The sequence below is a fragment of the Melanerpes formicivorus genome, unplaced genomic scaffold (assembly GCF_026170545.1).
Source record: "Melanerpes formicivorus ecotype bairdi unplaced genomic scaffold, bMelFor1.0.p_v2 SCAF_3, whole genome shotgun sequence".
Classification (NCBI taxonomy): Eukaryota; Metazoa; Chordata; class Aves; order Piciformes; family Picidae; genus Melanerpes; species Melanerpes formicivorus.
The window spans coordinates 26,098,705-26,123,863 of record NW_027142355.1 but is presented as its reverse complement, the minus strand read 5'-3'; the positions used below and the strand labels follow the sequence as shown (position 1 = coordinate 26,123,863).

Here is a 25,159-nt window from a genome sequence, read left to right as displayed (position 1 = left end):
AGGGCCTCTTCTCAATGCTTAGCAATAACTAAAAGGCAGGGGTCAAGAGGACAGTGCCAGACTCTTTTCAGAGGTGTCCTGTGACAGGACAAGCAGCAAGAGGCATAAACTGGAACACAGGAAGTCCTAAGAAAGTTTTGCATAATGATTAGGTAGAAGGGCCCTTAAGCCCTTGAGATGGCTGCCCAGAGAGGTTGTGGAGTCTCCTCTGGAGAGATTCCAATCCTTCCTGGACATTATGAGCCTGGGCAGCCTGCTGTGGGCAACCCTTTTTCAGCTGGGTGCTTGGACCAGATGACCTCCAGAGATCCCTTATAACCCCCAATATTCTGGATTTCTCTGTAATACCTCTGACTTTAGTAGTTTCAGAGGAACTTTAAAAGTGATTTTGCATTACAAATTGCTCATCATACAGGCCTTTAAGTCCTAAACCATAAAAAAGAATAATTAAAAGTCAAATGAAAAAAGCTGATACTGACAAATTCATCAAGCTTCCTAGTTCTAAAAGCAGTAAGGTCCTGTTAAAGCCACTGAAATTCAGACAGCTTATTATTGCATGTATAAGGTGTTAAAACAGTAATTGTAAGGAATATAATCAGATTTTGCTTTAGGGAAAGGACATCTAAACTGAAAAGGGCTATCAGACTACAGAGGCAGCCTGCTAATTTCATTGTCTGCCACTACAGACCATTCTCAGAAAAACAAATATGAAACTGGCAGTTACAGAAAGACAAAGTTAAACCCTGAACATTTTTCTTCTTTGTGATATTGGAAATCACTATAAAATTCACACATAATTTAGGAATCCCAAGAGTCAGGATAGAACCATCTTGGATTACTCAGGACAAATGCAGAGCCCAAGGCAGAATTTCTGTTATTGTGCAAATGTCATTGTTGTTGATAAAAGGGTTGTTTAATTCATTAATTGAGTAATACTATGGGAACCACAAATGAGAAATGGGTAAATCCTAAAGAAGACAGATCCCAGAGACACATGATTATAACAGAGGCATTATTAAGTTCCTTTGAGCTTTTCCCAGGGACAGCTGAGTACAGACCTTCCAAGCAAACCAAAAAGGGAATCTTCTCCCAAACAAAAATTGTGGCAAACTTTGAGTTCACAAATGGAATCAATAAAATTCATGGATTTACCACTTGGACATTGAACAACATGATTCATATGTGGTTAGAATAGAATAGAATAGAATAAACCAGGTTGGAAGAGACCTTCAAGATCATTGTGTCCAACCTATCACCCAACACCACCCAACCAACTAAACTATGCAACCAAGCACCCTGTCAAGTCTCCTCCTGAACACCTCCAGCAATGGTGACTCCACCACCTCCCCGAGCAGTCCATTCCAATGGGCAATCACTCTCTCTTTGTAAAACTTCCTCCTAACCTCCAGCCTGAACCTCCCCTGATGCAGCCTGAGACTGTGTCCTCTTGTTCTGGTACTGGCTGCCTGGGAGAAGAGACCATCATCCGCCAGTCTACAACCCCCCTTTCAGGTAGGTGTAGACAGCAAGAAGGTCTCCCCTGAGTCTCCTCTTCTCCAGGCTAAGCAACCCCAGCTGCCTCAGCCTCTCCTCATAGGGCTTGTGTTCCAAGCCCCTCACCAACTTTGTTGCCCTTCTCTGGACTCGTTCCAGCAAGTCAACCTCCTTCCTAAACTGAGGGGCCCAGAACTGGACAGAGTACTCAGGGTGTGGCCTAACCAGTGCAGTGTACAGGGGCACAATGACCTCCCTGCTCCTGCTGGCCACACTGTTCTTGATGCAGGCCAGGATGCCATTGGCCCTCTTGGCTGCCTGGGCACACTGCAGGCTCATGTTCAGCCTACCATCAACCAGCACCCCCAGCTCCCTCTCTACCTGGCTGCTCTCCAGCCACTCTGACCCCAGCCTGTAGCACTGCATGGGGTTGTTGTGGCCGATGTGCAGAACCCGGCACTTGGATATGTTCAATCTCACGCCGTTCCCAGCCAAAGGTAGGTAACCACGCCAGGGAATCCATCACTCATTATTTCTTGTACTCATTTTCTGAAATGACCTGGCCACTCTCAGAGGCAGAAACTGGGGCTAAATGGATTCTGATGTCATCCACAACAGCAGCTCTAGGGTTTGTTTTGTTTTGCTTTTGTTGGTTTGGGTGTTTCTTTTCTTCCTCTTCATTCTTTTCTTACCTGCACAGGATTTTTCAGAAGATTTAGAACTCTGAGGAGAGGCAGCTCTGCGATGCATTCAAGTTCATGCAGCTCAGCAATCTAATTAGTGACAGAAACAGAACATAAATCAGCAGGAACAGAATCCATGATAACTAAGGGGAAAAAAAGAAAAAAGTATTTGAATCCCTGCTCTTAAAATCTGGACATAAAAAAAAGAAAATCAAATCATTATGTTCACAGAATAGGTATACATGTTAACTGCATTCAATAAGGCACTTCTAGTCACAAAAGGCAGGCAACTTGGATGCTAGCTGGAGAATAAGTATAATACAGACAGCAATTTCAAAGCACCTGCATTTTACCAGTTCTTTCACATGTCAAGCCCTAACACATTTAGCTTTTATGTGGCTGATGAGACTAAGTGAGGCAATTCTGCAGTTATATTTGTGCTTCAATTGACTAGGAAAAAAAAATTCTTTCCAAGAAGAGCTGTTTTTCACTGGAGCTCAAGTTCATCCTTTCCAGCCTTACACTAGAAATAAGGTAGAAATTTTTTATGCTGAGGGTGGTGAGACACTGGCCCAGGTTGCCCAATCTCCTATCCCTGGAAGCATTCCAGGTCAGGTTGGATGTGGCTCTGAGCAAGCTGCTCTAGTTGAAGATGTTCCTCCTCACTGTGGGTGGGTTGAACTAGATGACCTTTAAAGGTCTCTTCCAACCCAACCCATGCCGTGACTCTATGAAGCTACAGCACTTGACTGAAAACCATCACCACAGTTGTCCTTGGCTGCCTGTATCCAGAAGGCGATGTATTCCACTTACAGTCTCATCTATCCACAAATAGTGCATCAGAAAAGCAAGAGATGTTACATGGGATTAATCAAAGTTTGTGAGCCCCAAACAAAGTCACACTAGAGGCACTCATGCCAGACCTTGAGAGAGCAGTTGTGAGGCTCTCAATTAAAACAAAATAGGTCAAACGGAACTCATGTCACCTCATTTCACCATCTGTTAAGTGAGCTCAGGTCAGTCACTTAACCTTACTTTACAGTCAGTGGAGAGAGGCAGCTGCAGAGGTCATCTGATTCATGGCAGGCTGGGATGAGTTGTCTCTTAAAGATACCTGTTTTTTCCTCCACTGAGACTTCAGATTCTATTCCTGGCTTATGTCTTGGTTTGAGCTAAAGCAGAAGTAATATTGGTCAGTGATTCAGCTTCTCAGCTCAGGACGTTCTCAGGAACTGCACTTACTGAAGTTCAGGGCAGGTTTGCACAGACAGTGGCTACTTCTAGCAGTGACAATGCTCATGGGGAGAGTCACTGCCATGGGCTGGGCTGCAGAAAGACTTCTGCTTAGACTTGCTCCTATGCAGACCAAGGGCACTGCTACATCTTGTGTCACATGTTTGTGCACAATTAAGTCAGAGATGGCACCTGGGATGAGGAGCAGACAAGACAGGGGATCCTAAACTGACCAACAAGGGATGTCATCTTCAGGATAAAGCCAACGGATCAACAGGGAGAAGGCTCTTCTTCAGCCTCTGAGGAGAGCTCTGTCCATTCTCTCTTTGATCCCCGTCAGTATGTTTCTGACTCCAGTTTCAGAACCCACTCCTGAAGCTGGTTCCCATCCACTGCTGAGTCCAGTCTGGAACTGGATTCAGCAGTGTCTGCCCCTACCACTAGTAGTAATGGTGATGTCATTGCCATCAGCGGTTGGGTTCCATTTTGGGTTTGTTCCTATTTTCATCTATTTAAATTTATTGTCAATATTTTCATTAAAGCTGGTTTAGATTTCCCCCCATCAGTCTCTCACCCTTATTCCCCTCCTCTTCCCCTTTGGGAAGACAGAAGGGTTTCTAGAGAGTCTGTCACTCCTCTACTGGCCAGCCCAGCCCCAATCCTTGACATCAGGATACCTGGATCTCCTTCACTGCTGAAAGACTGAAACTAGAAGACTTCAGATTCTATCCCTAACTTATAAACAGCTTATATCAAGTGTCTAAATACATAAACTTAAACCATAGCTTACCCAATGTTCATTTTGAGACAAGAGGTCCACTACAGAACAGTTTTGACCAAGTTAAATGTGATTTGGGTGAATTTCCTAAATAAATCACAGAATGCCAAGCATTAATATTTGAAAATCAGTAACCAGAGATAGGAGACTGGTTTGAAGACAAACCTGTGGTGCCCAGTTTGGCAAAAATCAAGCTTTTAAGATCATTCTGGGTGGCAGTGAGCTGATGCCACTCAGATCTTTCTGTGTAAATGAATGAAAAGTCACTTTAAATTATTCTTCAGGAGGAAATGCTGAAAAAATGGTGACTCATTAAACAGTTTCAATAACATCATTAGGAGAGGCACGTTTTGATGAGGTAAAATTAATAGCCTTTGCCTGCCATAAAGAACAGTGGAAACTATATGAGGCAATGGAATTGATGTTATTAACGCTAATAGCAACCATACGATTAGTTACCTTCCTGTCTTGTGCAATTGATGTATCTTCAAATGTCAACCTGAACACAGTGTGAGGGAAAGAATTCATAGCGCCTTGAATTACATCCTCTAAATGTAAGTAGTGAAAAATAACTGAAAATGTTCAGTGCCTGGTTTGCAGTTTCATTGCTTATTATCTTCAGTGATTTTTTTCACTTTTAGATCTGTCTTTGACATCAGAGAGGTGGTGGAGTCTCCATCTCTCTTCAAAACCTGCCTGGATGTGTTCCTGTGTGACCTTCTTTAGGGGAACCTGCCTTGGCAGGGAGGCTGGACTAAATGATCTCCAGAGGTCCTCTCTATCCCCTACCATTCTGTGTGATCAAAATTATTCAGAATTGATGATCTTTTTAGTTAAGAACCCTGGATGCTCAGTATCAAAAGTATGAACACATGGTTTGGGTTTCAAAATTTAAATCCAAACCAGTTGGACTGTATCATTGTACTGCCAGTGAAAATTCTGCTGCATAACAACAGCTGCTTTATCATAGAGTACCTGCAGCTCTGCCTGACAAGAAGTTTCCAGCTGAGAGCTCAGAAGAATCTGTGGTCATAAAACTGGGCTGAGAGATATTAGCAAACCCTCCTGAGGCCTGGCAGTAGAGAAGCTGGCATGTAAGTAAAGATCCTCAGAAATAATCAAGCTGAACCTTCCCCATACTCATCCTTATCTACTCAAGGGAGCACTGTTAGTTCTTCCTGTAGAATGGCACTAAAGATTACAGCAGTGGTACCCATGTAAAGAGGTATGTCTAGGCCAATCTACATATGAAGCAGCACTGGATTGAAACACCATATCATCTTGTCCAATACCACAGAATCACAGCATGGTGTGGGTTGGAAATGACTTCTGGAGACAATCCCATCAACCCTTTTGCTATAACACAGTCACCCACATCAGGTTGCCCTGAAACCCCTCCAGAGAAGGTGACTGCACAACCTCTTTGGGTGGCCTGGTCCAGTGCTCCAGCACCCTCACAGCAAAGTTTTTTCTTATGTTCCAGTTTGTGTCTGTTATCCCTTGTCTTGTCACTGAGCATCATAGAAAAGGGTCTGGCCTCAGTCTCTTGACTCCCACTCTTTAGATACTGATCAGCATTGAGAAGATCCCTTCTCAAGCTGTTCTTCTCCAGGCTGAACAGCCCCAGGTCTCTCAGGCTTGCTTCATAGGACTGATGCTCTAGTCCCCTCAGCATCTTCATAATCTTCACTAGATTCTCTCAAGTAGTTATCTGTGTCTCTTGAACTGGGAAGCCCAGAACTGGACCCAATACTCCCGATGTGCCCTCACAAGGGCAGAGTCAACGAGGAGGAGAAACCCCCTTGACCTGCTAGTCAGATTCTTCTTAATCCACTCCAGGAGATCATTGGTCTTGTCAGCCATGAAAGCAAATCACTGGCCCATGGTGAACTTGCCCAACAGCACTCCAAGGTCCTTTTCTGCAAAGCTGCTTTCCAGCAGGTCAACCCTTCATCTGTACTGGTGCAGGACCCTACACTTGTTGAACATCATGAGGCTCATGTCCACCCAAGTCTCCAGCCTGTCCAGGTCTCACTAAATGGCAGCACAGCCTGACAGCCACTCTTTCCCATTTTGCATCATCAGGCAACCTTCTGAGTGTCCACTTTGTCCCTTCGTACAGGCCATTGCAGACCATGTTGAGCGAGATTGGACCCATTCATTTCTTGCAGTGCTGAATTTTAGAAAGACCAAAAATAATTGTATGTTCTTAGGAAAAACTGTCATCAACAGTTAAGTTCCCTACCTGATTGTCCTCTAGGTTGATCATCTCTAGTAGATCATGTTCCTCCAGGCCTTGTAGACTAGTTATTTTATTCCTAGATAGGTCCAGCTTCTGTAGGGTTTTCAAGCTGTCCAAACCAGTTATCTTCTCAATCTGGTTGGAGCTCTAAGAAAAAATGAAAGCATGTAAGCTGTTGATAAAGCTCTGAAGATGGAAAACAAGATTCCTGAAGAAGAACAGAGTTCACTTCAGGACTGAGAACCCTATTACAAAGAAGCCTATTATACATTAGCCTCATCTTCATCTTGAGATGACATATTACAGCTTTCCACACTGCTCAAGCAAAAAAAGAATCAACTATCTGCTGATTAACTTATCTTCAGCTCACCTTGAAGAGCAGTGAGAGACAGCAGCAATAAGCAGAGCTCTAGCATTTAAAGCTGCTACTGGATAAAGGAAATCCTTGTCACTACACAAATCAAAATTTAGAAGATAGATATGCACATGAAATTAGAGAATATATATACATAAATACATAGAATTTCCCTCTGTAATCATGGTGGTATTTACAGTTATGATTACAGAATAAACTCCTATCTTCTTTGGACTACAGGTAAGCTGCAAAAATATCTCTAGGATACACAAGGATATCTCATGATGATAAAACGCCTGTTTTGGTAAACTTTAGCGTTAAGAGGAGGCTGAGGGAGATCTCATTGCTATCTAGAACTATCTAAAAGGAGGCTGGAGTGAGGCGGGGGTTGGTATCTTCTTCCTAGTATCAGGTTGTAGAATGACAGGAAATGGCCTGAAAGTGCACCAGGGGAGGTTCAGGTTGGATATTAGGAAATATTTTTTTCCTGCAAGAGTGATGAGGCATTGGAATAGGCTACTCAGGGAGGTGGTGGAGTCACCACCCTTGAACGCATTCAGGAAACATGGCACTTTGAGACATAGTGTAATGGCCATGGTGATTTTAGGTTGATGGTTGGATTCAATGATTTTAGAGATCTTTTCCAAAATTCCATGATTCTATGATCTTAACAGTGTTTTTACTGCCAGCAAGAGCATGCAATTAAATGCTGAAAAAAAGACAAAACCCAGCACCTTAGTGTAAGTTCATCTAGACAGAAATGACCCAAGCTTTTGAGAACTCATAATCAACTATCATTATTTGACATTGCTTCCAAACAAGGTACAAGATAGAAGACCTACATTTACCCCTGGACACCAGATGGTTTCATTTCTCAGGGCCTCACAGATCACATCCTCATTTCTGCTATGAACTCCAAAGAGGGATAACATGCTAGATGCTGTACTCATTGTTGTCCCAGTGGCCACACGTACCCAGATGGCCTCTCAACGTGATTCTTGCTGTATAACCTTGCAAGCCCTATTTTTCCAGCAGCATCACCTTGTGCTGAAAGCTTAGAAGCCTCATATTCTATTAATAAATATTTAGGAACCATTGAAATAAATAAGCCAGCTGACTCTAATGTTAATCCAGTTGTCTGTCCTTGACATTTTTCCTGACTTTTAAATGTTTAATTAGGTTATAAATAGCATGGAGGCTCCTTCTTCCCTTTCTCTTCTTTGTTAGAACTCTGTTTAATCAGGTACAACTCAGCTCCAGCTGCAAAAGGCTGTGCAAAAGGTGCACAGAAAATTCTGTGAACAAAAGGGATTTCTGTAGAGATCTTTTTTCGCAAAGCATAAAATTCCTTAGAGTCCAGTTCATTAGAGCTGCATTTTTTTTTTTTTTTGCAAACATAAGCAGAATAAAGGCTTCTTTTTTTTTTTGTCTAGCTAGGCAGTATTTACAGTTTTTGAAGCCTTTCTGCCCAACTTCAGACCTTCCAACTCTTTCAACCTAAAAAGCCCAAGGGAAAAATGGAAAAGAAAGCTGAATCAATGGGAAGAGAGGGGATGACTGCTCCTGTGAAGAAAGAACTGCATTTTATTCTAATTAGCAAAGGGAAAAGTCATGCTAAAATCTGTCTATTTACATAATTTCCACATGACTATCTACTCTGTTAATTAAAAAAGACAAGCAGTTGGATAAATAATCATATCAGCATCTAAGAACCAAAAAAGTGAAGAACATGTTCAGATTAATAAGGCTTAGCTGTTAACACAACCTCCACAACATCTCACAGAGCAGATAACCATTACTAACAGAATTATGATTAGGCCTTTTAACAGCAGAGGGATTCAGCATACAGAATGGTCCAGCGACTCACTAGAGTTCTCCCTGAAGAAAGTATGTAGAGAAAAAATATTCTTCTTGTCATCTTAGACTGTCAAATTCTTATAGTTAATTTCAGGACTTGTAGATATGATTTTGCAAGTCTGGGTTCATCTTATCACAGAACCACTGAATTCCAGCATAGTAGGGATTGAAAAGTGCCTCTGGAGATCATCTAGTCCAACTCCCCCTGCTGAAGGGATCCAGGCAGGTTTGGAGTCTCTCCAGAGAAGGAGATTCCACAACATCTTTGGAGAGCCTGCTCCAGGGCTCCAGCACCCTTGAAGAAATATTTTTCTTCATGTTCAGAAGGAACCTTCTGAGTTCCAGTTTGTGCCTGTTGCTCCTGTTGCTGGGTACCACTGAAAATCATCTGGCCCCATCCTCCTGACCCCCATCCTTTAGATGTTGATCAGCACTGAGAAGATCCCCTGTCAGGCTGCTGTTCTTCAGGCTCAACAGCCCCAGGTCTCATCCTTTCCTCCTCAAAAAGATACATCAGTTTCCTCAGCATCTTTGTAGCCTTTGTTAAAGACTCTCCAGTAGTTCCCTGTCTCTCTTGAACTGGGGAGCCCTGAATTGGATCCAGTACCCCAGCTGTGGCCTCTCTACAACAGAGTAGATGGAAAGGAGAACCTCCCTTGACCTGCAGGTCATGCTTTTCTGAATACAGCTCAGGTGACCATTGGCCTCCACTAAACCTGAGACAAAGTTCAGTTTTACTGTCGCCGAAGGCACAACTGAAAGCTACTGACTGCATTATAGATCTCAAATATACTAAACACACATCACTGAGCACTATTTTAATGTATTATTCAAAGCACACTATTGGCACCTTTTAAATGTGAATACCTCCCCTGAATATTGGAGCAGTAATAGGTACAAGGGCCAATGAGTCGAGACCTTAGCTGCTCTTTTTGTTGTATCAGTTACTGCAGCACAGAAGAAAAATCTTTAAACTTTTAAAAGGATTGGAAAAGAATATTTCAAATCCTGATAAGGGATTCACTTCCTTGACCTGAAATATTTATGTAGAGGTTTAAAACGAATGTAGGAAATTTGAGCATATTTCTAGGTCTAGGTTTTTGGTACTTATTTTTAAAATCCCATTGAAGAAATTAAATTGTGATTACAAAGTAAAAGCTATTAAGAAGCAGCCTGTTGTACTTCAGAGCAACCAAACTGCCTTACAAATAGCCTCTGCTGCTGTTTCTGTGCAGTCTCTCTACTGATGGCTCCCCCTCATAAGTATGATTTAGAAGAAAGTGTTGGTATTATTAAGGACAAGTTAGAGGCACAGAAGTGAGGACCACTGAAATGAATGCCTGCTCTAGGCACTGAAAGATGGAGGTCTATTTTTGAGCTAGTTTTTCCTTGGCTGTCTTCACAACCAACAAAGAGAAACAGGCACTTCTGAGGCCTGATACATTTTCTGTTAAGGTAGATGCCAGCTGCTGGAGCACAATAATGAAGTATTTTATGTGTCCATTCCTCTCCACCAACTTCTTGAGGCAGCAGTGAACAAGTAGCAGAGAAGAAGTTGTCTACACTGCAGAAATCTGAAGTCAGGTAAGATAAATCCCACTAAAGCATCTAGAAATATAACACAGACATGTTGTATTTAAAGAAAGAAAATAGGTGGATGGGATGCTGCAACCACTTCTGGCTTCTCTCCCAGAGTCAATAAGAAATTCTTTCCAGTAAAGGCGGTGAGACACTGCAACAGGTTGCTCAGGGAGTTGTGGATTCACCCTCCCTGAAGGCATTCAAGGTCAGATTGAATGAGGCTTTCAGCAACCTGGTCTAATGGAAGGTGTCCCTGCCCATGGCAGGGAGGCTGGAACTAGATGATATTTAAGGTCTCTTCCAACCCAAACCATACTATGATTCATATGATTCAAATAGAGCCTGGATATCTTGATGCACAGCTAGCAACATAAAGCATTCTATCTCATTACAAGATCCTTCCAAAAAATGAAGCAAAGATTCTTTAGTAATATTATCAGATTTGCATAATAAACTTGACTTCACTTCTTAAACAAATGAAAGCATATCAGGTCTCAGCTCTGCCTCTCCTGTCCCAGCTCATTGCTAGCATGAACAACTTTACCAACAAAACACCAAAACACAAAATGATGGGGGTTAGAAGAGACATCTGGAGATCATCTAGTCCAACCTCTCTAATAAAACAGAGTCACCCACCGCAGGTTGCCCAGGATCACAATGTCCAGGAAGGTTTATAATCTCTCCAGAGGAGACTCCACAACCTCTCTGGGCAGCCTGTTCCAGAGCTCTAGCACACTCAGAGGAAAAGTTTTAACTCATGTTTTGGTGGAACCTGCAGGGTTCTAGTTTGTGCCCATTACCCCTTCTCCTGTCATTGGGCACCACACAAGAGTCTAGCCTCAGCATCTTGAACCCCATGCTTTAGATATTGATTACTATTGAGCAAATGCTCTCTCAGTCTGCTCTTCTCCAGGCTCAACAGCCCCAGACCTCTCAGCCTTCACAGAGATTCCCCAGTCCCCTCAGCATCTTTGGAGCCTCCACTGGACTCTGTCCAGTAGTCTCCTCTCTCTGTTGAAGTGGGGAGCCCAGAACTGTACCCAGTCCTCCACATATGGCCTCTCTAGGGCAGAGTATAAGAAATATACTTTAAAATAGAGAAAAATGAATAAATCATTCTTTGCATTGGGGGATTTGCACAGTAAGTAACTTCTTACACATCCCTTAGACAACAAAATTTACCTGGAGTGAATGCAAAATGTCTTTGCAGAAATTCAAAACCCAGCTGAACAAGGTGCTAAGCAGCCTCCACTGAAGGTGGCTCTGCCTTGAGCAGGAGGTTGCCTCAGATACCTAAACAGCTCCTTTCTAACCTGTATCATCCTATGATCCTAGATGCATAAAATCTTTCCTGTACTACAAATATCTCTGAAAATTTGTTATGTAATTGCCTTCACATTTATTAAGACATTGATATATTGGTATAAGACAGGAGAACAACTCAAGCCACATCTTTCTTACCAGATTGAGTATTTTGATAGGTAAGTTCTCAAGTCCACTGATTGCAACAAGTCTGTTGTGTGACAAACTGAGATGAGTCAGACTGTGACACTTTTCCAGTCCTCTTATCTCCTCTATGTTATTAACTGTACAGAGGTTTTTGCATTTAAGGAAAACCACAACACAAAACCTTAGCAGTAATTAGTAGCTACATCAGCCATTAGAGATTAATTTCTTGGTATGGAGAAGTTTGGATCAAATGCTTCATGTTAAGGAGGTTTAAAACCTAATTGCCCACACTCATGTCTCTTCTGGAGCTTGCTGTCTGCTTCTTTGACTAACACAAAGTTTTGTGAGGAAGAAGAGCAAGAGAAATGAATCAGTAAGCACAGATTTATATTTCTGTAGGACCTTGCACAAGGCTACCTCTGTCATTTTAGAAGAGAGAACAAGCCCATCCACAGGCACTGCCATTTGACAGATATTGATTGCATACAAAATGGGGCTGCTCCCATTCAGCTGAGGTGGAAAAGTTTTGGCAAGGCAAACAACATTGTTAAAGCCCTAAGTATTATTAGGCAGCAGATTGCTCAGCACTAAAATCACAATGAGTTTCAGTCTTTTAATGTCTCACTATCATGATTTGTGAGGCATTATTGCCCCAAAATGCCTCCTTTTCTGCTTGGGGCAGTTTCCTCCTTAAAAATTCATTTATGAACAGAGGCTACAAAGATGCTGAGGGTCCTGGAGCATCTCTGTGAGAAGGAAAGGCTGAGAAACCTAGGGCTGTATAGCCTGTAGAGGAGCAGACCAAGAGGGGACCTTCTAAATGCCCATCAATATCTAAATGGCAGTTGTCAAGAAGATGGGCCTTTTCAGTGGCAATATAAGGGGCAACAGAAACAGAAACAAACCTTCTTTCTTGTGAGGCTGCCAGAGCCCTGGAGTAGGCTACCCAGAGAGGTTGTGGAGTCTCCTTTGGAGAAATTCCAAATCCACCTGGACATGATCCTGGGCAACCTGTGGGTGACCCTGTTTTAGCAGGGGAGTTGGATTAGATAATCTCCAGAGGTCACTTCTAAGCCCTACCATTTTGTGATTCTCTGCTGTGCTTGTTTGCACTTGTTGGAAAAGTTACAAGGATGGTAACATCTGCATCATAATTCACTTAAATGTGATGAGAAATGCTTAGCTACTGTCAATAAGAAATGCATGCTGAATATTGCTGCTGCGTGTTACTTAATATCATATTGTAATTCATGATTACAAAGAACAGCTTCTTTTGTCTGCCATGTCTTCAGCAAGGAGTGCTTGAGATGGAACACTGGCACTTTGCTATTATAAATTCTGCACTGCTGAATTCTGCACTCATTTTCCTCTCTTTCAGAGGCTCCCGTTGCAGCTGTATGCATGCATGAAACAGTTTTTCTCCCTATTTCAGTGGCATCCTCATTGACAAAGGAAGAAATTTAAGACAGCATCCTGCTGCACTGAAACCAAACCAAAAAAAAACCCCGATTCAGATCCATAACAGAAGGCCCTGATCTCCCTCTTTTCTCTTTTTTTCCCCTTCCCTTTCCATTTTTCTGTATGACTTTTTCTCTGCAATGGAAAATTAGAATTGCAAAGGGAAAGTGTCCCAATGCCATTTTCTGCCAAGAATCATGTCACCTGCACACCATGTAAAATGTGTGAATAATGTAACCTGGGTGCCCTGGAAATGCTTTCTCCACTCCTACATGACAAAGCCATTGAATTAACATCGTTTGGTAATGGGCTACTTTGAGGGCAAGAGGCAAACCGCAACAACCTGCTGTCTTCTCCTTTTCAGAGAGCAGAAAATCAAGATGCAGTTTATAAAGCAGAGAGGAAAGGTGCACAAGCTCTGGGGAACTAATTCTAAGTAAGGCAGCATGGCTTTTCAGAAAAGCACAGGAGAATCCAGGGGAAGACTAGGAGTACTATCATAGAATCACAGAATGGTAGAGGGTGGAAGGGACCTTTAGAGATCAATTAATCCAAACCCCTTGCTAAAGAAGGGGCACTCAGAGCAGGTTGCCCAGGAGCACAATGACCAGATGGGTTTGGAGTCTCTCCAAAGGAGACTCCACAACCTCTCTGGGCAGCCTGCTCCAGGGCTCCACTGCCCTCACAACAAAGAAGTTTGAATCTCCTGGGTTCCAGTGTGTGGCCATTGACCCTTGTCCTGTTGCTGGGCACCACTGAAAAGAGCCTGGCCCCATCCTCTTGAAACCTTCCATTTAGATATTGATGGGCATTTGGAAGATGCCCTTTCAGTCTGCCCTTCTCAAGGCTACACAGTCTTTCCTCCTCACAGAGATCACAGAATGTTAGGGGCTGGAAGGGACCTCAAAAGATCATCCAGTCCAACCCCTGTGCCAGAGAAAGATCACCTATACCAGCTCACACAGGAATGCATCCAGGTGGGTTTTGAATATCTCCAGAGAGGCAGGCTCCACAACCCCCTGGGCAGCCTGTTCCAGTGTTCCATCATCCTCACAGTGAAAAAAAAATTCTTTGTTTCCATGGAACTTCCTATGTTTCAACTTCTACCCATCACCCCTTGTCCTGTCATTGGGCATTGCTGAGAAGAGCCTGGCTCCATCCTCTGGCACTCACCCCCTGCATATTTACAAACAAAAATGAGGTCCAGGCCCCTATTAATGATGCTCCAGGTCCCTCAGTACCTCAGTCGCCACTGAACTCTCTCCAGTACTTCCCTCTCTTTCAAACTGGGAAACCCAGAAGTGGGCCCTGTCCTCCAGATGTGTCCTTCCCAGGGCAGAGTAGAGTAGAGATGAAAACCTTCCTCAACCACTCTTAAAGCTCCCCAGGATGCCATTGGGCTTCTAAGTGTGGCCTACTGTGACCAGCCTTAGAGAACTAAGCAACAAAGCAACTGCAGGCTCATATTTATCCAAATTTTGCCAGAACAATGTTTGTAATTCCACACACTGGGTGGCTCACAGTGGGCATGTGGAAGGTGGGTGACAGAACACCTTCCCTCAGCATACTCTAGGAAGTTTTCTCTCAGAGAACCTCTTTATAGTCATTAAATGGCATTGTCCTCCAGAAAGCCTCTGTAGTCCCTGTATAATTAGCTATGTCTAAGATTAAACAACATGCACCTTTTTCATTTAAGGAGGCTTAGTGTTCTAAACTGATTTGCTATTAACCTTTCATATATATAAGTACTGGGATTACTTATTACCTCTGCCATGCACAGACAGCATGACATGTCACTTCTTCAGTTCTACATGATGCAAAGTGGAGGTTTCTTTGTGTTCCTTTAGAGGTTAATACCTCACATGTGCACATAAACACCTTTAACACTGGGCATGTTTAAAGTAAATTAAGATCAGGTTCACTAGCAGAATTGGACTGTTTAATCTTGATTCTTAAGACAAAACTGACATGAAGGAAAAAGACAAAAAAAAACAAAGAAAGGCAAGTATCTGTTTGAAGCAAACAGCTCTTCAGAACACAAACAAGAACCTCTTCTCCCACTCAGGTGTCCTCAAAGGATACAATCCAGCAACAGTTTAGTAAGAGACTGGTATGCTGACAAATCTTGCATTTTAGGTATTTGATTGTAGGAAAAATCCACTTCCTAAAGGAAAAAGGAGTCAGCAAGTTAGTTTTATTTCTTCAGCACTTATAGCTGTGAAACTAAACAGATGCTACATTAAACTTGTGATAAAGGGCGTGGAAGAAATAAGTTCATTAATATTGGGACATAAACAGAAAGGCTCCTTTTTATGACACACAGAATTCACATTTGGGGAACTCCCCAAATTATTTTTTTCTTCTAATGACCGGTTAATAGTCTGTAAATTATGCAAATGTACTACAAAAAACTAACAGAGAAGACAGAAATTAGTCACAGAATCATAGAATGGCTTGGGTTGGAAGAGACCTTTAAAGGTCACCTAGTCCAACTCTTCCTGCAGCGAGCAGGGACATCTTCAACCAGAGCAGGTTGCCCAGAGTTCCAAATAATCTGACCTGGAACAGTTCCAGGGATGCGGCATCTGTCACCTCTCTGGAAACCTATGCCAGAGCTTTACCACCGTCAGCTCAAATAGTTTCTTCCTTCTCTCTAGTCTGAATCTCCCTCTTCTAGTTTAAAACCATCACCCCTTGTCCTGCCACAATAAGACCTGCTGAAAAGTCTTACTAGCCCTTCTAAGTACTGAAAGGCTGCAGAGCAGAATTACAGAGTACAGAATTAACCAGGCTGGAAAAGACCTTCGAGATCATCGAGTCCGGCCTATCACCCAACATCAACTAAACCATGACACTAAGTGCCTCATCCAGTCTCTTTTTAAACACCTCCAGTGATGGTGACTCCACCACCTTCCTGGGCAGCCCGTTCCAATGGCCAATCACTCTTTATAGGAACAACTTCTTCCTGACATCCAGCCTAAACCTCCCCTGGCACAGCTTGAGACTGTGTCCACTTGTTCTGACACTGGTTGTCTGGGAGACCAACACCCTCCTGGCTACAACCTCCCTTCAGGTAGTTGTAGAGAGCAATAAGGTCACCCCTGAGCCTCCTCCAGGCTAAACAACCCCAGCTCCCTCAGCCTCTCCTCACAGGGCTTGTGCTCCAAACCCCTCACCAGCTTTGTTGCCCTTCTCTGGACTCGTTCCATCATCTCAACATCCTTCCTAAACTGAGGGGCCCAGAACTGGACACAGGACTCGAGGTGTGGCCTAACCAGTGCTGAGTACAGGGGCACAATGACTTCTCTGCTACTGCTGGCCACACTATTCCTGATGCAGGCCAGGATGCCATTGGCCTTTTTGGCTGCCTGGGCACACTGCTGGCTCATGTTCAGCCTACTATCAACCAGTACCCCCAGGTCCCTTTCTGCCTGGCTGCTCACCAGCCACTCTGACCCCAGCCTGTAGCACTGCATGGGGGTGTTGTGGCCAATGTGTAGACCCTGGCACTTGGATGCATTAAATCTCATGCTGCTGGACTCTGCCCATCTGTCCAGCCTGTCAAGGTCCCTCTGCAGAGCCCTCCTACTCTATTCTCCCTGAAGCCTTTCTCTTCTCCAGGCTGAACAACTCCAATGCTCTCAGCTTGTCCTCCCAGAAACACATATAGGCTGTATTTCTAAACAACCTGCTTTTTGCAACCCAAAGTAGGGAAAGGGAAGACTAGCAGACAGCTGCACTTCCAGAATGTGTTCCACAATAACAACTGGCACCAGCCAATTTGAAAGGCAGGAACTGATCCCAGTGAAGATCTCATGTTCTTTCCTATGAGTGTGGTGGAACACCACAGGTTGCCCAGGGAGGAGGCAGAGACCTCATTACTCAAGACATTCAAGATCAAGCTTGATGGGACTCTGAGCAATCTGATCTAGTTGGGGATGTTCCTGCTTAGTGCAGAGAGGTGGACTAGAAGACCTCTAGAAGTCCCTTACAAACAGTGCGTTCTATGATTCTAATTTGACAAGCAAGGAAAACATTCTGGCTACATTTACCTCTGTCTAGAAGACTTAGCTGTACAATACACCTTCCCATGGCATGACAGCATTCAGAGCGTGAATGAAAATAGAAGAGTGAAATGTGCAGTGTAAAATACCCAAAGATGTGGAGAACAGATTAAATGTCACATGAAGCAAGAAAGGAAGGCATAAAAAGAAAATGTTTTAAACATCCATTTTTGCACATCTAAATTAGATTTAGAAAACCATTTTGATTAAAGCCTATAAAGTGCTTTTTGCTTTGCAGCTTACCTTGAGATTTTTAGGTGGCTTAAAACTGAAATATGTAGTCAGTTCATTGTTGGAAGCATGCAGCTCCAGTAAGTAAGGCATGTGACTGACACAAGAAAGATCTGGTAACAAAACAAAATGGCAGATCCCATGTGAATGAACAGGTGAAGGCAGGGAACATCATGGCAAAATGAGACAATCAAGTCCATGAGCAATCAAAAATGAGTTTGTAGCTACATATTCAGAAAGTGATGTCTGAAATGCAAAAATTAAAGCTATTATCTTTTTTTTTTTTCCTAGTAAGAGGCAGTTTCCTAAATCACAAAGAATAGATAATCAAGCTTTAACTTCCTGTTATGTCAATCGATTTGTCCTCTATAACAAGAGGGAGATTACCTGTGCCTTAAGTTACTAATTAACAAAGAAACATATTTATGCTGCTACTGAAGACTAAGTGACTAGTTGCTATGGAGAAGACCCTGCTCTGTTCAGATCTGCCCTTCACAGACAAACTGTTAGCAAAAATGAGCACAGAGAAATGCTGTCTGACAAGCGCTGCTGTTGTTGGAGTCCAGCAACCCAAGTGGAATGAACTTTAAAGAAATAATGCAACAGGTTTCCCACCACAGCTTATTCCTTTTGATATGAGAGTAAAAAAGTTGAGGAGTATAAGGGTGGGAGAAGGGATAGAAAATGATGAAATCATAGAATCACAGGATGGTTTGGGTTGAAAGAGACCTTTCAAGGTTATCTAGACCAAACCCCCAACAGTCAACAGGAACATCCGAAACTAGAGGCATCCCAGGCAACCAGCACCAGAACAAGGGGACACAGTCTCAAGCTGCGCCAGGGGAGGTTCAGACTCGAGGTGAGGAGGAAGTTCTTCACCAAGCGAGTCATTCGGCATTGGAATGGGTTGCCCAGGGAGGTGGTTGAGTCATCGACCCTGGAGGCGTTCAAGGGGAGATTGGACGTGGCACTTGGTGCCATGGTCTAGTCATGGGGTCTGCGGTGTCAGGTTGGACTCGATGATCCTCGAGGTCCTTTCCAACCTAAGTGATACTGTGATACTGTGATACTGTGATAGAGCAGGTTCCTCGGAGTCCCAAACAACCTGAGCTGGAATGGTTCCAGGGATAGGGCATCTACCACCTCTCTGGAGAACCTGTGACAGTGTTTCACCACCTACACTGCAAAAAAAGTCTTCCTTCTATCTAGCTGGAATCTCCTCTTTTAGTTTAAAGCCATAACCCCTTGGTCTGTCACAACAGGTCCTGCTAGAGTCTGTCCTTAGCTTTCTTCTTGGCCCCTTTAAGTACTGGAAGGGTAGGACAAGTTCACCCTGGAGCCTTCTCTTCTCCAGACTGAACAATCCCAATTCTCTCAGCCTAGCCTCACAGCAGAGGGCTGCCAGGCTTCTGATCCATTACGTTGCCTTCTCTGGCCTTGCTCCAGCAGGTTTACATTTTTCCTGTGCTGATGGCTCCAGAGCTGGACATTGCACTGCAGGTGGGGACTCAGCAGAAACAAGTAAAGGAGAATCACCTCCTTCAACTTGCTGGCCGTATGTTTACCCCAGCCGCCTCTTTTCTAAATCCAGCACATAATTTGTTACATTTTGTCACCCGTTTCAAACCTTGCCAAAGGAAGTCCAAGGCTGGGACATCTGTAGCAGACATAACTTTAAAGAGTGTAACATGTGCACATGTAAAATCTCAACCTTAGCCTTGTACTGACACGCTTGCCTGCATTTTATCTTTGCATAATAAACTGGACAAGAATCTCCATGTTCCCACTGATAAACACCTGCTGCCTGAACGGTCCACACATCATTCTTGCGAAGACTGAGCCATCACCTCATTTTGTAGAGCTGGAGAGGTGACACCATTAAAACACAGAGCAGGCTTTGTGATACTAAAGCTCCACAGTATAGTGCGTTTCTCATCTTAAACGATTTCACAACCCAAGAATTCACTTGTGTGTTTGCTACATACCATTAATTTTATTATTTGAAAGATCCAGCTTCTGTAGGTGAATGTATTTGGAGAGAATGTTAATGTCACTTAACTCACGACCCTGGAAAAACAAAACAAAGAGATTTTAATAACCAGCTGTAGAATCTCATCCTCTCTTCCAAGAGATAAGCAGTAGCAGGAGACATTGAAGAGGTACCCCAAGGTCCTTCCAGCTGGATGTGCCAGAACAGGATGACATCTATAGAAATTGATGTTAGACCTGCAGACCAGCCATGAATGGAGAAAATGTCAAAAGAAGCCTTAAAAACACAACCAGGAGAGACGGATGCAGCTAGGAAAAATGCCAGAAAAACAAGGCTGCAAAGAAAAGGCAGCGGCAACAACTAACCTTTAAAAAGACACAATCATTTTAACTTTCTGAAGGGACAAAGCAGAATTTGAAGGTGTTTAGAATCATGCTCTTTTTCTTTTTTTTCTCTCCAGCTGACTAAAGCAGAAAGAGACATTTTCACACTCAAAGACTGGGTAAGGAAAATATCTTACTGCTGTTGCTACTTAGGGAAAGAGATGGCATGGATAAGGCAGTTGTCAGCAAGAGCCATGCTGTTTCTTGTCAAAAGCCCCATGTACATGAAGTGGCATTGACAGGCGGAGGCAAAAATCTGCCTCTTGAATTTATCTTTTTTTCACTAGTCCAACTTTTTGCTGCTAAAAAGAGGAAACTTTTTGAGCAGAGAAACACTTTACAATGATGTTGTTTGCTTATACTTACAGAAAGTGACAGATTAAGATAAACGTATTCAATACCAGGGGCTGAGCGCCCCAGCTTGTGGAGTCCTTCAGCCACTACGTCTTCACTCAACACTCCATCAAACTGATCCTATAAAACAACAGGAAGTGGGGGGGAACAGGGAGAGGAATGGATTAAGGGGAGATTTATGAAGCAAAATTCCACACTTGGTGGAATCTAGGGGCTGCTTAGGATGCTACCAGAAACAGACTTTAATGAAAGTCCTCAATCAAACGCTGCTTTCAGTGCTCTATCAGCCTACTAAGGCACCACACATTAGGAAAAATGATTAATACTGCCCTCTAAGCAGGTAAGTAGAAACGTATCATCTACTAGCTTCAACAGCTTTTATGTTTGGTTTTGGGTTTTTTTTTGGGGGACTTTTTTGTTTACTTTCTGGTTTAAACCAGCATCTCTAAACAGGACTTGTTTCCAGAGATGCCAGGCCATCAAACTCACATTGGTTATGGATATTAACATCTTAGCAAACTAGCACTAACATGACCCCAGTGTTGCACCCCAATATGCACATTATTGGAGGCCCTTTCAATTTGTTCAGCATGAGCAGCTAGTGCTACTCTTCAGAGAACAGGCTTTGCCAAAGAGGGTACTTGACAGATGGCACTAATGAAGCACTGTGTAGATTTAACGAGAAAATAAGCCAATGGTTTGTGAAATTCCTATAAGCTTGGAGAAGCCACACAACAATTGCTAATCTAGGGACCAAGATAAATAATGTTTCAGATGGTAACCGCCTAAATTATAGCACCTACAACAGAGAGTACAGATGCATTTCTACAGGGTAGAAGTATGGGACAATAATGCTATGGCAGTGGACATATTAGAGCCCAAAAGAGTAGGGAGAGAAAAATTCACTTGTGTCCAGGGACAGCTTGCATCTCAGGACTGGGCATAGCAACCGGTAACGGGGTTAATTTGGCCATTTGCATGACAGCTTATCCTTAGTCTTTGTATAGCAGAAATAAAGAAGGGCAATCTAGGACTATCCTGATCACCACAAGGATAAAAAGGACCCCAAAATAAGGCAGAAACGAGGGGCGAGGGAAAACTGACCAAAGCAGTCTTCCCACTTCGGTGCGCCCGCGGGCTACCCCTCATTCCCCCGCCACTACACTGAGCGAAGGGGGAGGAAAGGAGCTGTTCCCGCACAAACACACCCTTCCCCGTACAGCTGGGGAGCGGGGCGGGGGGGCAGTTACTGAGCTGAACCTCCGTGCGGTCTGAGTCCTCTTCGGTCTCCTCGTCCTCGTCGTAGGGCAGACGGAGCTGTGGCTGCTGCAGGCTGGGTTTATCCTGGGGCAGCTCCTCGGGGACCTCCTCTGAGAGGTGTTGCGGAAGGTCTTGAGAAGAAAGAAGCGGCTCTCCGAGGCCGTCTCCTCCCGCGTTCTGAACAGCCCCCGCCATGAGCTGTAAGGGGAAGCGAGGACGCTAAAAGCCCTGTCCGGTGGGGGCCTCGCACCCCTTCACCCCTCGGGGCAGGCCGCCGCCATCTTGTTTACCATCCCGTTGCCGTGGGGACAGGAGACGCGCCGCGGCCCCTGCGGGGCGGGGATTCGCGCCCACCCGCAGCCAGCCAATAGAAAGGCGGCGGCTGGCGTGGTGCGGGAGGGAAGTGGTCGGGCTGTGAGGGTGTCCTGCGGCAGCGCCCAGCGGCCCGCAGAGCGTGCTAGGAGCTGTCATCCGCCTCACGGGCGGCTTCGGTCACAGCAATCTCAGGCAATGCCCCAGGCTTCGGGATGGGTGCCTGGAAAGCTGTGCGGTGGAAAAGGACCTCGGGGTGTTGGTCAACAGCCAGCTGAAGATGAGCCGGCTTGTGCCCAGCATCCTGGCTTGGATTGGCAATTGTGCGGCCAGGCAGGGATTGTCCCTCTGTGCTGGGCACTGGTGAGGCTGAAATTCAAACCCTGCCTTCAGCTTTGGGCCTTTCATTCCAAGAAGGACATTGAGGTGTTGGAGCAAGTCCAGAGCAGGGCAACAAAGCTGGTGAAGGATTTACAGCACAAATCTTGTGAGGAGCAGCTGAGGGAACTGGATTTTGTTTTTTTTTTTAGCCTGGAGCAAAGGAGGCTGAGAGGAGACCTTGTGGCTTTCTGCAGCTTCCTGAGAGGAGACTGGAGTAAGCTGGGGATCTTTCTCCAGAGTAACAAGCGGCGGGACAAGAGGAAATGGCCTCAAGTTGCACCAGGGAAAGTTTAGGTTGGACAAGAGGAATAATTTCTTCCCCTTAAGGGTTGTCAAGGCCTGGAACAGACTGCCTGGGGAAGGGGTGGAGGAGTTCACTGTCCCTGGAGGTACTGAAAAGCTGTGGAGATGTTGTGCTGAGGGACATGGTTGAGTGGTGACCTGGCAGTGCTGGGTCAATGGTTGGGCTGGATGATCTTAAAGATCTCCTTCAACCACAATAATTATGTGATTCTTACTCCCACTCTTGCACAGCAGAAGAAAGAGTGTGTTCATCTCCATCTGTATCTTCCAGATCAGGATGCAATGTCTGGCACTGTCAGGCAAATGATCTCCACTGTTATCAGCCACAAAGCCCTGGGCTTTGTGCAAGGTGGTGGCTTTGCTCTGTGACACCATGACAAGAAAAAGGGCCATGCAGGGAGTCTGCAGCTCTGTCTCCCAGTCACCTGTTTCAGTCTCCTGGTCTTCCTGGCTTTTGTCTGGGAGGACTGGTAACATTAATAACTTATACTGGAAGTCTCAGCCATCTGCTGGGGTGAGGGTCTGAGGCTCTTTGAAATGCTTCCTTAAGAAAAAAGTACAATTTCAGAGCTCACAGGGGAAAAAAAAAAGGCTCTATAATTTTGCTGGGAACATTTGGAAAATAATAAAAGATCAGGCTGGCATAGCAGGGGGATCTGAAATGACAACTTCTGAAATCACTTTGCTTGTTGTCCTTTTGTATTTTTATCACCACAAAACGCTAACTGCTTACATGGGTGGGCTCCTGGGGGGTGTGGACCCATCTTGGCATGCAGGATGCCCATAGATGGAGTAGGTGCTGGTGCCATGACCTCTCCAGGAAGATAATTTTGTTTAGCCCTGCAAAGCACTGTTAAAATTACTGTTTTGTTACCATTTCCTTTTGAGGAAATCAAAAGCTCCATGTTGCAGGGAAAGAAATAATGAGCCTGCAGTGTGCCCAGGCAGCCAAGAGGGCCAATGGCATCCTGGCCTGCATCAGGAACAGTGTGGCCAGCAGGAGCGGGGAGGTCATTCTGCCCCTGTACACTGCACTGGTTAGGCCACACCTCGAGTCCTGTGTCCAGTTCTGGGCTCCTCAGTTTAGGAAGGAGGTTGACTTGCTGGAATGAGTCCAAAGAAGGGCAAGGAAGTTGGTGAGGGGTTTGGAACACAAGCCCTATGAGGAGAGACTGAGGGAGCTGGGGTTGCTTAGCCTGGAGAAGAGGAGCCTCAGGGGTGACCTTATTACTCTCTACAACTACCTGAAGGGAGGTTGTAGACAGGCAGAGGTTGGTCTCTTCTCCCAGGCAGCCAGCACCAGAACAAGAGAACACAGTCTCAGGCTGCACCAGGGGATGTTTAGGTTGGATGTTAGGAAGAAGTTCTATACAGAGAAAGTGATTGCCCATTGGAATGGGCTGCCTGGGGAGGTGGTGGAGTCACCATCATTGGAGGTGTTCAGGAGGAGACTTGATGGGGTGCTTGGTGCCATGGGTCAGTTGTTTAGGTGGTGTTGGATTGGTTGATGGGTTGGACACGATGATCTTGAAGGTCTCTTCCAACCTGGTTTATTCTATGTAATTCTGTGTAATTCTAATCCCCAACTGTAGCCAGCAACAATTTTGGGCCACTAAAAATTGTCTTACAGATGCCAATCCACTCTCACTGTAAATCTTAAGATGCTAAGGATATTTGAGGCTTGGGTGAGCATGTTTTGTGATTAGTTTTGTGCACAGTAGCCTCTTGGCTCCAGTCATGCCTTGTGGCAGTGAGCTCCACAAGTTCATTAGAGCAGAATAAAAAAGAAAACCAGAAAAAGTTATTTGTTTTCTCTCATTTTAGGCATCTTCCCTTCCCAGTCCATCATCTGCCTTTCTTCTTACATTGCAGAACAGAGTAAAGCGAGAAAGTAAAGCCAGAAGATAAAGGAGAGAAGGAAGAGATGTACCAGGATGTCTCCAAATACAGATCCCTGTGAGATAAACATGAGCTTCACATGGTAAAACAATTTGTTTGGGATACTGGTAAAACAATAACGTTGGTTATTGTCTCCAACACAGGTCATGGCAGCCAAGTGAATCCTGAGAATCTGGCAATTCTGGGTTTCAACGTCACGTAATTGCCTTCTTATGGATATTACCCGCTGACTTTTATCTTTGTGCTTCAGGGAAACATTATGATAACTGCAATAAAGCTCCCCCAAATTACCTTCCTTCATTATCTCACTGCCCATAAATGTTAAAACCCTTTTCCACTAAGCACCTCGTGCCTCCTCCCACAGCCCTCTGGGCACAGAGCCTGCCCTGTGAAGGCTCTCCTCCAGATGGTGCACATGTAGGACCGTGTCCAGGGGTGGGCAGCAAAGGCAAGGGCTGGCAGGCTCAGGAACTGATGGGAAATCCTGAAAGGCTAGGAGGGATCCTAGCTGCAAGTATGGCTTTTGGATTTGTTGTGACCTAAGAGAATGATTTCTGAACCACCAGAGCTACGAAGTCAAGTGTGAGCTGCTTGAAAGCAGCAGCTACTTACTCATTATTGGGCTGCTGTAGCTGTTTCAAGCTTTCGTGATACCTAGGATATTCTCCTTCACGCAGCCATGCCATTTTATAGCTTGCATCTGCAGATTCTGTCTTCTGCAAAGAGGGAAAGGCACTGTTTGATGTGAACCCTGCACTCCCCAGCTGCAGGATTATCAGCACCTGCTTTCTCCCAGCACTGGGACTCCCTGTGACCACAGGACCTGGCTGGCAGCCACTACGTGTCCTCCTG

General features: G+C 44.5%; 1 protein-coding gene and 1 long non-coding RNA gene across 2 annotated transcripts in view; one reads left to right on the top strand and one right to left on the bottom strand.

Moving 5' to 3' along the window:
* The window catches only part of LRGUK (leucine rich repeats and guanylate kinase domain containing), a 71,574-nt gene extending 49,967 nt beyond the window's left edge, over positions 1-21,607 (bottom strand). The window contains exons 1-8 of the mRNA XM_068170938.1: positions 21,413-21,607; positions 20,165-20,272; positions 19,411-19,492; positions 17,438-17,538; positions 15,213-15,294; positions 11,685-11,809; positions 6,434-6,577; positions 2,187-2,267 (exon numbers count right to left, since the gene is read on the bottom strand). Coding sequence (XP_068027039.1) covers positions 2,187-2,267; positions 6,434-6,577; positions 11,685-11,809; positions 15,213-15,294; positions 17,438-17,538; positions 19,411-19,492; positions 20,165-20,272; positions 21,413-21,607 — 918 coding nt within the window. The remainder of the gene's footprint in view (positions 1-2,186; positions 2,268-6,433; positions 6,578-11,684; positions 11,810-15,212; positions 15,295-17,437; positions 17,539-19,410; positions 19,493-20,164; positions 20,273-21,412) is intronic.
* A 308-nt stretch (positions 21,608-21,915) lies between these two features.
* Positions 21,916-24,583, top strand: LOC137454385 (uncharacterized). Its single transcript, XR_010990591.1, has 3 exons — positions 21,916-22,087; positions 24,281-24,364; positions 24,451-24,583. It is a non-coding gene; the product is annotated as an uncharacterized lncRNA (long non-coding RNA).
* Positions 24,584-25,159: the final 576 nt, after the last annotated feature.